This window comes from Oncorhynchus gorbuscha, linkage group LG03 (assembly GCF_021184085.1).
Source record: "Oncorhynchus gorbuscha isolate QuinsamMale2020 ecotype Even-year linkage group LG03, OgorEven_v1.0, whole genome shotgun sequence".
Taxonomy (NCBI): Eukaryota; Metazoa; Chordata; class Actinopteri; order Salmoniformes; family Salmonidae; genus Oncorhynchus; species Oncorhynchus gorbuscha.
Genome location: NC_060175.1, coordinates 25,577,772 through 25,593,736, shown reverse-complemented (window position 1 = coordinate 25,593,736; position 15,965 = coordinate 25,577,772). Strand labels below are relative to the sequence as shown.

Here is a 15,965-nt window from a genome sequence, read left to right as displayed (position 1 = left end):
TGGCAAGGCGATCCCCGAGGGGAACTCCACCCCCCCATTCAGCTGAAAAGGTAGCACAGGGAATTCAAAAATATTATTTAGAAATATTTAACTTTCACACATTAACAAGTCCAATACAGCAAATGAAAGATAAACATCTTGTTCATCTACCCATCATGTCTGATTTTTTAAATCTTTTACAGCGAAAACACAACATATATTTATGTTAGACCACCACCAAATCAAAGCAAAACAGCCATTTTTTCCAGCCAAAGATAGAGTCAGAAAAGCAGGATTAGAGATAAAATGAATCACTAACCTTTTGAAAATCTTCATCAGATGACAATCATATGACATGTTACACAATTCATTTATGTTTTGTTCGATAATATACATATTTATATCCACAAATCTCGGTGTACATTGACGCCATGTTCAGAAATGCCTCCAAAATATCCGGAGGAATTATAGAAAGCTACACCAGATAACAGAAATACTCATCATAAACTTTGACTAAAGATACATGTTCTACATATAATTAAAGATACACTGTTTCTTAATGCAACCTCTGTGTCAGATTTTTTTTAAACGTTACGAAAAAAGCCTACCATGCAATAATCTGAGACAGCGCTCAGACGTAAAAGTATTTCTCCGCCATTGTTGGAGTCAACAGAAATACGAAATCATAAATATTCTCTTACCTTTGATGATCTTTCATCGGAATGCAGTGCAAGGAGTCCTAGTTCCACAATAAATCATTGTTTTGTTCCATAATGTCCAATACAAGTGTCCAATTAGCTGCATTTGCTACCACTTTCAGCTCACGTGCCCAAATGCTGACGCTGGTCCAGGACAACTCGCACGAAAACTTCAAAAATATATATTCCAGGTCGAATAAACTGGTCAAACTAAGTAGAGAATCAATCTTTAGGATGTAATTTTCATATATATCCAATAACGCTCCAACCGGATCATACGTTTTCATCTGCAGCCAAATGGAACAATGGTGGCACCCACAGAGAAATGCGCCACAGGGAAATTGCATTCTGCCAAGACCGTGACTATTTCCCCTCCCATTCGGTCAAAGTTCACACCAGAATCTCCATTCCACGTTCTACAGAATGAGGACATCTAGTGGAAGGTATAGGAAGTGCATATCTTGTTTGGAAAGGAAGGGGCGATGACGTCCAATTTGACCCACATTCAGAATTTCACTTCTTTTTTGGAAGATTGCCTGCCCTATGAGTTCTGTTATACTCACAGACATAATTCAAACAGTTTTAGAAATTTCAGAGTGTTTTCTATCCAATAGTAATAATACTATGCATATATTAGCAATCTAGGACAGAGTAGGATGCAGTTCACTATGGGCACGCAATTCATCCAGAGTGAAAATATTGCCCTCAAGTTTTATTTAACAGTCATAGCTTAGGGATAGCTGTTCAGGAGCATTTTGGTCCTAGACTTAGAGCACCAGAACCGTTTGCCATACCATAGCAGAAGGAACAGTCTATAACTTGGTGGCTGGAGTCTTTGACAATTTTAAGGGCCTTCCTCTGACACCACCTGGTTTAGAGGTCCTGAATGGTAGGGAGTTTGGCCCCAGTGATGTACTGCGCCATACACTCTACCCTTTGTAGCGCCTGGCGGGTGGATGTAGAGCAGTTGTCACGCCCTCTTCCCAACTGTGTTGGTGAGTTTGTACCATAATCGGTTCTTAGTGATGTGGACTATCCTCGGTTCTAGGTTTCTTCCTAGGTTCTGGCCTTTCTAGGGAGTTTTACCTAGCCACCATGCTTCTACACCTGCATTGCTTGCTGTTTGGGGTTTTAGGCTGGGTTTCTGTACAGCACTTTGAGATATCAGCTGATGTAAGAAGTGCTTTATAAATACATTTGATTTGAATTAATTTGACACCGACTCACTCTGCTACAGCCCCATCAATGTGAATGGGACCATGTTCAGCCCTCCGTTTCCTGTAGTCCGCAATAAGCTCCTCTGTCTTGCCCACGTTGAGGGAGAGGTTGTGTCCTGGCACCAAACTGCCAGATCTCTAACCTCCCTATAGGCTGTCTCATCGTCATTGGTGATCAGACCCACCACTGTTGTGTCATCGGCAAACTTAATGATGGTGGTGGATACGTGCGTGGCCACACAGTGTGGGTGAACAGGGAGTACAGGAGGGGAATAAGCATTCATCCCTGAGGTGCCCTGTGTCGAGGGTCAGTGTGGTGGATATGTTGTTGCCTACCCTCAGCACCTTGGGGGCGGCCCGTCAGGAAGTCCAGGATCCAGTTGCAGAGGGAGCTGTTCAGTCTCGAGGGACCTTAGCTTAGTGATGAGGTCAGTTCTATTTTCTATGGTAACATTATCACCCTCTGGTTGCCAGTAGTTGTTTTACAGTTATACCTAACCTCACCATTATGGACATTTGTCACGTTGGTAACAATGACTCGGGAGACAGGCGCAGTAATGCGTAATAGGCTTTTTTTAATATACCCCAAATTACGGCGTGCCGGATAAGGGCACGGGGACAAAGACCAAACAAGCATGTAACAAAAACACAGGGTTGAAACCCAAACAAAAGAGCGAGGAGTACCTTGAATAAATACACACGCACACAATGATTAACACACGGGTTAACACACGGATTAACACACGGGACGAGACCCGTAATCAACGGCACAAAAACCAAAACACACAGCACAGGTACTCACACGCACCAACGGACATTGTAACAATAATTGCCAGCACCATGGTGAACAAAGGGCACATATATACAAATGCAATCAGAGGGAATAGGGACCAGGTGTGCGCAAGGAAAGTTCCAGAGGGATCCGTGACAACATTGTTCTGTCCCTGTGTGCAGATTTAAAAAGATCTCCTCTCCCCTTCCCTCGGTCAAATAGGTAATTGACAAACATTATATAAATAACACAAAAGGGAAAACAACTGTGTATTTGTACAGTAATTTTTATTTAGAGGCCACAGCTCTTGCATATTACAACTGTTGGCTTTCATAAGGCAAAAGCAAGAATGATCCACCAGCTAATTTCACACAGAAAACAGAAAGCGTTCAGAGGGTGGGGACCCACAGGCATGCAGCAATGGCTCAGAATGCAATGTACAACGTTGTATATACAAAACAACAGTGAGAACCAAGGAAATGCCACACAGCTCATCCTAATCAACTACGGAATCAAACAAAAAAGACGGACCAACTTTAATTTTGGTAAATAAAAACACTTTTTCTTTTTAGCGCTTTTTTCTCTGTAAAAGTGCAACTCAATTTAAAATAGAGTATAACCTGTTTCAAGGTCTTTTCAACAACGTAGAAATAAAAATATAATCTCCAACAAGATATCAAAATGGAGCTATGAGAATATTGCATTTCTAGAATACCCACTCATTTTAGTTCAAAATGGCTGCTGGACAATGTCTCGTTTGTGTTAGGGTGAGAGATTATGAAGTCACAGAGCATTGACATAGATATGGAAACGCAAGTTGTAGAACATACTATGGGGTTGAGAGTAGAGTGAGTAGACGAGAAGACGTTTATCCTAAACAGCTTTGAACTTAGTTTTCAGTTTGAAACATCCACTTAAAGACAGATAAGACAAATAAAAGGGTACATACACTAATCGTCACAAAAATGTACCATTATAATGAATGTAGAATACGACAAAGAAGCGCCATATAGGTTTGCATTGGACAGGAACACACCTAATAATCTCACTCAACATTGTCAAACAAATGGTACTCCATATTGCTTAGGAACACATATAAATGAATTTAGAAATCATTGCGACAAAGATCATCGGTGCTATCTTCAGCATGACACAGCTAAACTGTCGATCATGGTTTATTTTTTCAACATTTTTCCTCAGTATAGTAATTACTATTTGTATTGTTTATTACAGGTCCTTCATGGGCATTTCAAGCTGACAAACAGGTCCTAGAGTTGATATGTGAGTAACAGAGTTGGTACATGCATTGGTTACCAGGCTAACTCAAAACTTGTGAGAGGAGTGGGTGTGGCGACAGGAGTCAGACAGGGGTAAAGGGAGGTGCCAGTTCTTGTGTTGGGTGGTGCCGGGCTCTAGTCGTCGTCTTCGTCCTCTTCGTCACTGTCCTTCATGGAGATTCCCCCCATGCCTCCCTCCTTCATGGACGCGTTGGCCTCCTCCAGGGTCAGTCTGTTCCTCACCGTGTCATACATCTTACTGTTCAGGGTGGAGTCTAGCACCCCCTGCAGACGGAAGTCACGGTACTTTTTCTACAAGGAGAAGGATGATTTATGAGTAAATTGGTTAGCCGGTACAGAGGGATGATAATTTTGACAGTAACTAAAGGCTCTAGAAAGAATGTGTTTCACCAGGTTAGAGGTAGACTACATGGAAATCAGTGATAGTAATTATAAAGAGATCACCATCTCCAGCACACTATAACACCTACCATACCCCTAAGCTACATTTGTCAACACACCCTTTCAATCACGTTCCCATCTTGCCATCACGTAAGGCGACACTAGTCTCAAAAGAGATTTAACCCCTGGGGTGCCAGTAAGTCTGTAGGCCATCATAAATAAGAATTCTTAACTGACTTGCCTAGGTAAATAAAGGTGAAATAAAAAAGTATAAAAAGTTACAGTACCTGGGTTACAGTGCAGGTTATTAACCCCTCCCTGCCAGTGAGTTACCTTGACAATCCTGATGAGGATCTTGAGCTGGTAGACATGGAGCTGCTGGTCCATTCGCTCAGTGAGCCAAGTCCCCAGTAGGTTCATGGTGGCTGTGTACCATTGCTGCAACACACACAAACACAGTGTTCTCCAGCAAAACACACACACACACACATTGACGAAAGCAAACACACACACACACACACACACACACACACACACACACACACACACACACACACACACACACACACACACACACACACACACACACACACACACACACACACACACACACACACACACACACACACACACACACACACACACACACTCACACCACACACTCTAGCAAACTAGAGCTCTCTGAATGCAACTTGATATGTTTACTAGTAAACACATACACACGTCTTACAAGCAAAACACACACACATAGGGAAGTACTTTCTGACACTTAACTCACACAGACATTCACAGTATTCTCCAGGAAACACACACACACGCACACACACACACACACACACACACACACACACACAGAGAAGACACAATTCTGTAGTGGTGAATAGAAGCACACACTGAACATGCATAAAATACTGTTTCAGAAAAAAACATTATTATTTCATAATTCCCATTTCTCCAATCACTGCAGGACTACAAAAATCTGAGGGAAACAATTAAATGATTAATAAATTGCCAGGGTATACTAGTAGTAGACATTAGTATTAGTAGTAGACAATCTATACAATCTTGATGTTTTCTGGCACAGAAATTCTGGCTCCAGTACACTGAGGGACACAATCTTATATAGTGTTTAATAAACTAAACATAAATGCCATACATAATTTGTATCTGAATTTAAATAAGTAAATTATTTACTTCAAATGTACTTCCAGACTAGAGCTAAAGCCCTATGAAGACTCTTCAATACTTATTTGCAACATCACAACGTCTTAGAACATTCCAGTGTCGTTTCAACTCGATCATTTGCGGAAAATTAAATCATAGTGAGAAAATGAGGAAAGCGTTAGGCAGGCAAGGAGCAGACAGTTGTGCTATTTTCTTATACCTTTTCAGAAGATCGTTTCATTCATGCATTCAGAGTGTAGGATAAGATTGATCTAGATTATTCATATCAGACATCAAGTTATAAGAGAAAAGCACACAAGAGAGGAGTGATGAACCAAGGAAGATAGGAGATAGTCACCTCCCTCGTCCAGAAAAATATATAAACTTTGAGTAATGTGGAGTGAGTAGGCAGGGTCAGGATTGAGGGCCTGGTCAGGAATGAGGGCCAGGAATGAGTGCCTGGAGAGTCAGGAATGAAGGCCTGGAGGGCCTGGAGGCCCAGGAATGAGGGCCTGGAGGGTCACGATTGAGGGCCTGGAGGGTCTGGAATGAGGGCCTGGAAGGCCAGGATTAGACTTGTTTTGGTTGGTTTTTGAATGGTTTCACTGGTCTAATTGCCCTAGCTCTAATTTGATTGGACCCAGGTTTGTTTGTCCTGTAGAGATGACTGATAGGTCAGGAGGTTTTGGATTGGCGCTTGAGGTCAGATATTAGCGGATTGATGCCTGTCCACTTCACATGGTCGAGTTGAGCCTACGTGCGTGCAATGCATGCAGACCTGGAAGGTAGGTGGGTGGGTGGGTGGCTGGGTGGATGCGTGCGTGCGTGCAGAGATTTGTTGGCTGTATGTGTCGTATAGTGGTATGGTAGTATGGTAGTTCAAATACAGTGCATTTGGAAAGTATTCAGAACCCTTGACTTTTTCCACAGTTGGTTACGTTACAGCCTTATTCTAAAATGGATTAAATGAATACAAATCCTCCAAAATCTACACATAATACCCCATAATGACAAAGCGAAAAAACAGGTTTTTATAAATGTTTGCCGAGAAGGCCAGCATCCCGGAGTTGCCTCTTCACTGTTGACTCTGATACTGGTGTTTTGTGGGTACTATTTAATGAAGCTGCCAATTGAGGACTTGTGAGGAGTCTGTTTCTCAAACTAGACACTCTAATGTACATGTCCTCTTACTCAGTTGTGCACCAGGGCCTCCCACTGCTCTTTCTATTCTGGTTAGGGCCAGTTTGCGCTGTTCTGTGAAGGGAGTAGTACACAGCATTGCACGAGATCTTCAGTTTCTTGGCAATTTCTCGCATGGAATAGCCTTCATTTCTTAGAACAAGAATAGACTGACGAGTTTCAGAAGAAAGTGTTTTGTGTCTGGCCATTTTGAGCCTGTAATCAAAACCGCAAATGCTGATGCTCCAGATACTCAACTAGTCTAAAGATGTCACGCCTTGGTCATTGTATTTTGTGTTTTTGTTATATGTTTGGGTAGGCCAGGGTGTGACATGGGTTTATATGTTGTTTTCGTATTGGGGTTTGTATTATTTGGGATCGCGGCTGATTAGGGGTGTTGTATAGGCTTGGCTGCCTGAGGCGATTCTCAATCAGAGTCAGGTGATCCTCGTTGTCTCTGATTGGGAACCGTATTTAGGGAGCCATAGTTTCGCTTTGTATTTCGTGGGTGATTGTTCCTGTCTTTGTGTAGTTTCACCAGATAGGCTGTAATAGGTTCACGTTCCGTTTGTTGTTTTCGTCTTTCAGTTATTTCATGTACCGCATTTTCATTCATTAAAGTCATGAGTAACCAACGCGCTGCATTTCGGTCCGACTCTCTTCTTTCAACAGACAAACGCAGTTACAAAATAAGGTAAGTTTTAGTGCTTCTTTAATCAGAGCAACAGTTTTCAGCTGTGCTAACATAATTGCAAAGGGGTTTTCTAATGATCAATTAGCCTTTTAAAATGATAAACTTGGATTAGCGAACACAACGTGCCATTGGAACATAGGAGAGATGGTTGCTGATAATGGGCCTCTGCACGCCTATGTAGATATTCCATATAAAGATATTCCGTTTACGGCTACAATAGTAATTTACAACATTAACAATGTCTGCACTGTATTTCTGATCAATTTGATGTTATTTTAATGGACAAAAAATTGGTTTTTCTTTCAAAAACAAGGACATTTCTAAGTCACTCCAAACTTTTGAACGGTAGTGTATGGAAATGAGATTTTATTTTTTATTTTTTATAAATTAGCGAAAGAATATGAACAATCTGGTTTTGCTTTGCCGTTATGGGGTATTGAGTGTAGATTGATGAGGGAAACAAACTATTTCATCCATTTTTAGAGTAAGGCTGTAATGTAACAGAATGTGCGAAGTCAAGGGGTCTGAATACTTTCCGAAGGCACTGTATTGGTAGTGTAGTAGTATGGTAGTATGGTAGTGTAGTAGTATGGTAGTATAGTAGTACATTAGTATAGTAGTACGTTAGTATAGTAGTATGGTAGTATATTAGTATGGTAGTATAGTGGAATGGTAGTATGGTAGTATATATTAGTAGTATGTTAGTATGGTAGTATACAGTAGTAGTATGGTAGTATAGTAGTATAAGGGTATGATAGTATGTTAGTATGGTAGTATAGTAGTAGGACTGAGGCAGAACTCTAAGAGGAGAAGGGTCATGCTAGAAGATGTACACAGGAAGATTATTTGACTTGAATTCATGCCATTCAACATAATGTGCTAAAACAATGCAACATTAGAGATAAGTGCCACTTTCTGAAGAGAGATAAGGCGGTAGGAGTTATGGGGTTAATAAAGAAAGAAAGAATTGAGAGAGAGAAAAAAAAGTAAAGTTGTTGAAATGAATAAGTGAAAGATAGAAAGAGAGAGAGACAGATGCAGCATTGGGGAGTGTTGCCAATACATGCAAAGTGATGGATGGAATATAATAGCATTAGGAGGGAAAATATTGTTTATAAAACCATCATATCTAATCATCAGACAGTAACGGAAAAACAAACTTAAACACTGTTGCAACCAAAACATCCACAGCTCAAAAGACGTAAACAGTCAAACATGGTAGGGCCAGGTCAGAAGCAGCTATACTAACAGCCACACATCAGAAACAGTAGGGATGAGGTACTTTTTAGCAGTGTAGAAATACAAGGAGACAGACAGGGACAGCCAGTGTTGACTTCAAAGATGAAAACAACCATACTTCACAGTAGTACAACACACCTCTCTAGCACAAAACAGCACACCTCTCAAACACACAAAGCCAACACACAGTGACAGTGCTGGTACAGAATGCTACTGCACAAATAATACCTTTCAAACACACTAATACACAGCTAATACACATACTGAATCACTGTACCGCACACCTCTCAGACACACAAAGCCAACACACACACACACATCTGTGCACCACAATACTGTACAGTTTATACATTTCAGGGGTATGAAGCAGACACACATTACCGTAGTACACCTCACGGAAATGGTGGACACATTATTTCAAATGCACCACATAAGGATTACGTGCTTGTAAGACAGTGCTCTCATATCACTGGCTTTATGCCAGACCCATTCAAACGTGAACGTGTACAGATGTAGGATCTTCATTTGATCACCTTGTTGCAGGAGAACGTTCCTGCAATGCATGGCATTTAAATCTTTGAGTGTTTGAGGTTTAAGAAGGCTTCTGAAGTCTGTATTTTCCACATTGAAATTTCAGGCTTGATTTTTCCTTACGAAGTACGTTTCAACCCCTACAAAAATGTCCATAAATTTTAATCCACAAATGAAGATCCGACATCTGAATTGTAAAGTACTATATCATATTCAAGATGATTTACATAGAAAATGAATGTTAGTTATTATGTATCCTAGTGTTGGAGTGAATTAGATGATCTGTGCATAATCCCATATCTTTCTTTACCCGAGAGCACTGCTTTTGATAATCCTGCCTGATGGTGCTTGTTTGGATTCTTTGCTTGTAAACAAAAGGGATCCAACCAATTCCCAAAGGTCCAAAAGCTCTGTGGCAATGCATACCAGAATACAGTGGGCAGCAGCAGAGGAGGAAGAAAAGATAGAAGAGGAAAGCCACTAGAGGAGGATAATAGAACATGGCCCTCTTCTGTACCAGGCTGTGATAGGTTTACACACAGCCCATGGTCTCAAAATGTGACATATCATATCCCTTCTCTGTCATAATTGTTTTGCCACATTTTGGAAACCCCCCTCCCTATTGGTCAGGAGGAGGCATCTTACTTACATCAAATAACCTTTCTATATACACCTCCTCATTGACCTTATCTCGCAGAATGTCCTGAGAGTGGCGGACACAGGTCACGTAACCGTCGGCAACGTCCATCCCAGGCTTCTGCAAACACACCAGAAACAGAAACATTGTAAATCTGTCATTTGTAATATGTCAAATGTATTTAAAATATACTAAAGAATATGGAAAATAAATAAAATATTGAACACTCTGAAATTAAATAATGATATAATGTACTAAATACAGTTGAAGTCGGAAGATAACATACACCTTAGCCAAATACATTTAAACTCAGTTTTTCATAATTCCTGACATTTAATCCGAGTAAAAATTCCCTGTTTTAGGTCAATTAGGATCACCACTTTATTTTAAGAAGGCGAGATGTCAGAATAATAGTAGAGAGAATTGTTTATTTCAGATTTTATTTCTTTCATCACATTCCCAGTGGGTCAGAAGTTTACATTCACTCAATTAGTATTTGGTAGCATTGCCTTTAAATTGTTTAACTTGAGTCAAATGTTTTGGGAAGCCTTCCACAAGCTTCCCACAATAAGTTGGGTGAATTTTGGCCCATTCCTCCTGACAGAGCTGGTGTAACTGAGTCAGGTTTGTAGGCCTTCTTGCTCACACATCCTTTTTCAGTTCTGCCCATACATTTTCTATAGGATTGAGGTCAGGGCTTTGTGATGGCCACTCCAATAACTTGACTTTGTTGTCCTTAAACCATTTTGCCACAACTTTGGAAATATTCCTGGGGTCATTGTCCATTTGGAAGACCCATTTGCATCTATTTTGTGAAGTGCACTAGTCTCTCCTGCAGCAAAGCACCCCCACAACATGATGCTGCCACCCCCATGCTTCACGTTTGGGATGGTGTTCTTCGGCTTGCAAGCCTCCCCCTTTTTCCTCCAAACATAACGATGGTCATTATGGCCAAACAGTTCTATTTTTGTTTCATCAGACCAGAGGACATTTCTCCAAAAAGTATAATTTTTGTCCCCATGTGCAGTTGCAAACCGTAGTCTGGCATTTTTATGGCAGTTTTGGAGCAGTGGCTTCTTCCTTGCAGAGCGGCCTTTCGGGTTATGTTGATATAGGACTAGTTTTACTGTGGATATAGATACTTTTGTACCGGTTTCCTCCAGCATCATCTCAAGGTCCTTTGCTGTTGTTCTGGGATTTATTGGCACTTTTCGCGCCAAAGTACGTTCATCTCCAGGAGACAGAACACGTCTCCTTCCTGAGAAGTATGGCGGCTGCGTGGTCCCATGGTATTCATACTTGCGTACTATTGTTTGTTCAGATGAACGTGGTACCTTCAGGCATTTGGAAATTGCTTTCAAGGATGAACCAGACTTGTGGAGGTCTACAATTTTTTTTATGAGTTCTTGGCTGATTTCTTTTGATTTTCGCATGATGTCAAGAAAAGATGCACTGAGTTTGAAGGTAGGCCTTGAAACACATCCACAGGTACAAATGATGGCAATTATCAGAAGCTTCTAAAGCCATGACATCATTTTCTGGAATTTTCCAAGCTGTTTAAAGGCACAGTCTACATAGTATATTTACACTTCTGACTCACTGGAATTGTGATACAGTGAAATAATCTGTCTGTAAACAATTGTTGGAAAAAATGACTTGTGTCATGCACAAAGTAGATGTCCTAACCGACTTGCCAAAACTATAGTTTGTTAACAAGAAATTTGTGGAGTGGTTGAAAAAATGAGTTTTCATGACTCTAACCTAAGTGTTTGCAAACTTCTGACTTCAACTGTACCTACTCACAAAGTAAAAAGTATTAAAGAGAATAAATAGAGGCAGAGTTGGGAGGGGAAGGGGTTATGGGAGAAAAATGTATCTTCTCTGCACAGCACAGTAAAATCACCCCAAACACATAAGAATGTACTGAATTATATGTACTTCCTTTCAGATCACATATCTCTACTGGTTTGACATTTTACAGATATCAACGTGGACTGCAGCACACTTACAGGGACATCCACATACTTAGACGCAGCTTTCACCTGAAATTACAGACAGAATGTGACAAGAAAAGATGAGAATTGCATAATTTGCACAGTCACCAATATAACAAAAATAATTGACAGAAAAACAGTTCCATCTACCACGATATTGGATGAGATACAGTAGAGAAGTATAGTCTTACCGTGAATGACATGAAAGATGAGAAGAGAGTGCCTTCATCGTATCGGGAGATCTTCGCCAACAGAGCCTCCAGAATAACCACAAACTGAGAAGAAGTGAGACACACAAACAACAAATAAAAAATTGAATCAAATTGTATTTGTCACATGCGCCAAATACAACAATGAAATGGTTTCAAACAACTAACAAATAGATTTATCCCAGACCACAAATCACAATTCTTTTCTAGTACCACAAAGCAAGCTGAGGCCAACCACAATATGAGTCATGTATTGTTAGGAAGGACAACTTCTAGAAGAAAGAAAAAGAGTGAGGTATACCTTAGCCACCATGAGTTGGATCATGTCTTTCACACTCTCCTCAATCAGTTCATCTATTTGGGCGTGGTACTGTTTCTGAAATACCAAAATAACACACAGTTCATCTATTTTGGTGGTACATTTTCTAGTAGGTGTATGTGATCCCTTGTGGGAATTGAACCCGCAACCTTTGCACCACATTCTTACCTCCTGGCCCATCTCCATGGCACACAGCTTGGCGGACTGGTCCTTCGCGTCCACCATCACATTGAACATGGTGCATATTGCTGCCGAGATGCGGAAGTCTGTTCCCCTGCTGCTCTTTGCCAGCTTGGACTCAAATGCCATCTTAGTGCTGCAATACACATCAGTGAACATCTCTATGTAATGTATCTTATCTTGTTTGAGGCAGAGGCTCATGTCCAGCCACATGATCGAGAGACACACACATACACACCAACACCGACACGACCACAACACCGCCTCGCTTCGCTTTCTTAGGAAACTATACAGTATTTTGTTTTTTATGTATTGTTTCTTACACTGTTACCCCAGGAAATCTTCATTCTTATTACATACAGCCGGGATGAACTATTGGATATAAGAGCAACGTCAACTTACCAACATTATGACCAGGAATCCACCACCCAGGACAATGGATCGGATCCAAGCAGGCGACCCAAAACAACGGGGCAAAGGGGCAAGGGGAAAACGGAGCGGTCTTCTGGTCAGGCTCCGTAGAGGGGCACATCGCCCACCACTCCCGAGTAAACTACTCGCCAATGTCTTGACAACAAGGTAAATGAAATCCGAGCAAGGGTTGCCTTCCAGAGAGACATCAGAGATTGTAACATTCTCTGTTTCACAGAAACATGGCTCACTTGGGGATGTGTTATCAGAGTCGGTACAGCCACCTGGTTTCTTCACGCATCGCGCCGACAGAAACAAACATCTCTCTGGTAAGAAGAAGGGCGGGGGTGTATGCCTTATGATTAACGAGTTGGGGTGTGATCATAACAACATACAGGAACTCAAGTACCTGACCTAGAATTCCTTACAATCAATGGCCGACCGCATTATCTACCAAGAGAATTCTCTTCGATTATTTTCACAGTCGTCTATACCCGCCCCCCCCCCCCCAAAGCAGACACCTCGACGGCCCTGAAATAACTTCTTATGACTCTTTGTAAACTGGAAACCACATATCCTGAGGGTGCATTTATTATAACTGGGGATTTTAACAAGGCTAATCTGAAAACAAGGCTCCCTAATCCCTAAAGACCCGGGCTGTCAAAATTCTGGATCATTGTTACTCTAACTTCCGCGACACAAACAATGCCCTCCCTCGCCCTCCTTTTGGCAAATCTGACCACCACTCCATTTTGTTGCGCCCAGCATATAGACAGAAACTAAAACAGGAAATGCCCATGCTCAGGTGTATTCAATGCTGGTCCAACCAATCTGATTCCACGCTTCAAGATTGCTTCGATCACATGGACTGGGATATGTTCCGGATAGCGTCGGACAACAACATTGATGTATACGCTGATTCGGTGAGCGAGTTTATTAGCAAGTGCATCGGTGATGTTGTACCCACGGCGACAATTAAGACCTTCCCCAACTGTGGATTGATGGCAGCATTCGCACAAAACTGAAAGCGCGAACCACTGCTTTTAATCAGGGCAAGGCGAACGGAAACGTGACCGAATACAAATACACCCAAGTGGAGAGGGTAGGAAACAACATCTTCAACCCGCAGATCCTCAACACTGGGGCCCCACAAGGGTGCGTTCTCAGACCTTTCCTGTACTCCCTGTTCACCCATGACTGCGTGGCCATGCACGCCTCCAACTCAATCATCAAGTTTGCAGACGACACTACAGTGGTAGGCTTGATTACCAACAACGACGAGACGGCCTACAGGGAGGAGGTGAGGACCCTCGGAGTGTGGTTTCAGGAAAATAACCTCACACTCAACGTCAACCAAACAGGAGATGATCGTAGACTTCAGGAAACTGTAGAGGGAGCACCCCCCCCCCCCCCATCAACACCGACGGGACAGTAGTGGAGAAGGTGGAAAGTTTTAAGTTCCTCGGCGTACACATCGCGGACAAACTTAAATGGTCCACTCACACAGACAGAGTGGTGAAGAAGGCGCAACAGCAACCTCAGGAGGCTGAAGAAATTTGGCTTGTCACCAAAAACACTCACAAACTTTTACAGATGTACAATCGAGAGCATCCTGTCGGGCAGTATCACCGCCTGGTACGGCAACTGCTCTGCCCACAATCGTAAGGCTCTCCAGAGCGTAGTGAGGTCTGCACAACGCATCACCGGGGGAAAACTACCTGCCCTCCTGGACACCTACACCACCCGATGTCACAGGAAGGCCAAAAAGATCATCAAGGTCAACAACCACAAGGTCACCCCGCTATTATCCAGAAGGCGAGGTCAGTACAGGTGCATCAAAGCTGGGACCGAGAGAGTGAAAAACAGCTTTTATCTCAAGGCCATCAGACTGTTAAACAGCCATCACTAACATTGAGTGGCTGCTGCCAACATACTGACTCTCATCTCTAGCCACTATAACAATTAAAAATTGGATGTAATAGATGCATCACTAGTTACTTTAAACAATGCCACTTTATATAATGTTTACATACCCTACATTGCTCATCTCATATGTATATACTGTATTCTATACCATCTACTGCATCTTGCCATTCGGCCATCGCTCACCCATGTATTTATATGTACATATTCTCATTCATTCCTTTACACTTGTGTGTATAAGGTAGTTGTTGTGAAATTGTTTGATTACTTGTTAGATATTACTACATGCTCGGAACTAGAAGCACAAGCCTTTCGCTACACTCACATTAACATCTGCTAACCATGTGTATGTGACCAATAAAATGTGATTTGATTTGATTTGACACACACATACACTGATAACACCATTATATCGAATCCAGCACAGAAACGTACACACAACACAACACACACACACCGTTTGACGCAGTTCTCGATCATGTCGCTGGACATGAGCTTCATGCGGTTCTCCAGGTGTTTGGCAAACTCCTCCTCGGGCCAGTGCAGGTCCCTGATGAAGGTCTGCAGCGCCTCCAGCTTCCAAAACAAGTCCTCCGATGTCCCAGAGCCATTGCTGCACACCAACGGCACACCCAAACACAAACAGGTCAGAGGGCAAAGGTCACAGAAGACAGAGGGGTCAGGGAGGTGTAAAGGAGGATGCTGATCCTCCACACCTCAACTGCTGGGGTCAAAGTTCCTTTATTCTAACCACACACCGACCGACTGTTCCAGAGTAATGTCCTTCATATTAACTCAACTTATAAATATCAGATCTTCTCTGACAGACAGTCAGTGTGTGGGGGAAATAAAAGGTCAGGGTTGACTCCAACATTGAAATAACCATGCTGTAGCACATTATTAACCCTTTAGGTGTGAAGTGGAATCATGCAGGATTGTCACTGCAGATATCTCACAGGCGAGGGAGCGAGGGAGTAGAGAGGTAAGGGAAGGCGTGCCTTGAAACATGGCTATAATTTTGTGTTCAAAAGTAGGTTTAATTGATCTCTATTGAACTTAGTTTGTTTTGGGTATATACGATCAATCACAGTAAATAAAACTCTTGAAGAGCAGCCCCCTCTCTCACCCCCCATGTCCTCA

The 15,965-nt window shown here is 42.0% G+C and overlaps 1 protein-coding gene across 12 annotated transcripts in view; it reads right to left on the bottom strand.

Annotated features, from left to right (window-relative positions):
* Positions 1–2,936: 2,936 nt before the first annotated feature.
* Positions 2,937–15,965, bottom strand: part of LOC124029232 (calcium-dependent secretion activator 1-like) — a 176,884-nt gene continuing 163,855 nt past the window's right edge. For all 12 annotated transcript variants that reach the window (XM_046341047.1, XM_046341052.1, XM_046341056.1 and 9 more), the window contains 8 exons: positions 15,283–15,438; positions 12,480–12,627; positions 12,294–12,368; positions 11,975–12,058; positions 11,799–11,831; positions 9,802–9,909; positions 4,679–4,783; positions 2,937–4,255 (listed from right to left, as the gene is read on the bottom strand). In XM_046341047.1, the coding sequence (XP_046197003.1) occupies positions 4,079–4,255; positions 4,679–4,783; positions 9,802–9,909; positions 11,799–11,831; positions 11,975–12,058; positions 12,294–12,368; positions 12,480–12,627; positions 15,283–15,438 (886 nt within the window). In that variant the 3' untranslated portion in view covers positions 2,937–4,078. The remainder of the gene's footprint in view (positions 4,256–4,678; positions 4,784–9,801; positions 9,910–11,798; positions 11,832–11,974; positions 12,059–12,293; positions 12,369–12,479; positions 12,628–15,282; positions 15,439–15,965) is intronic.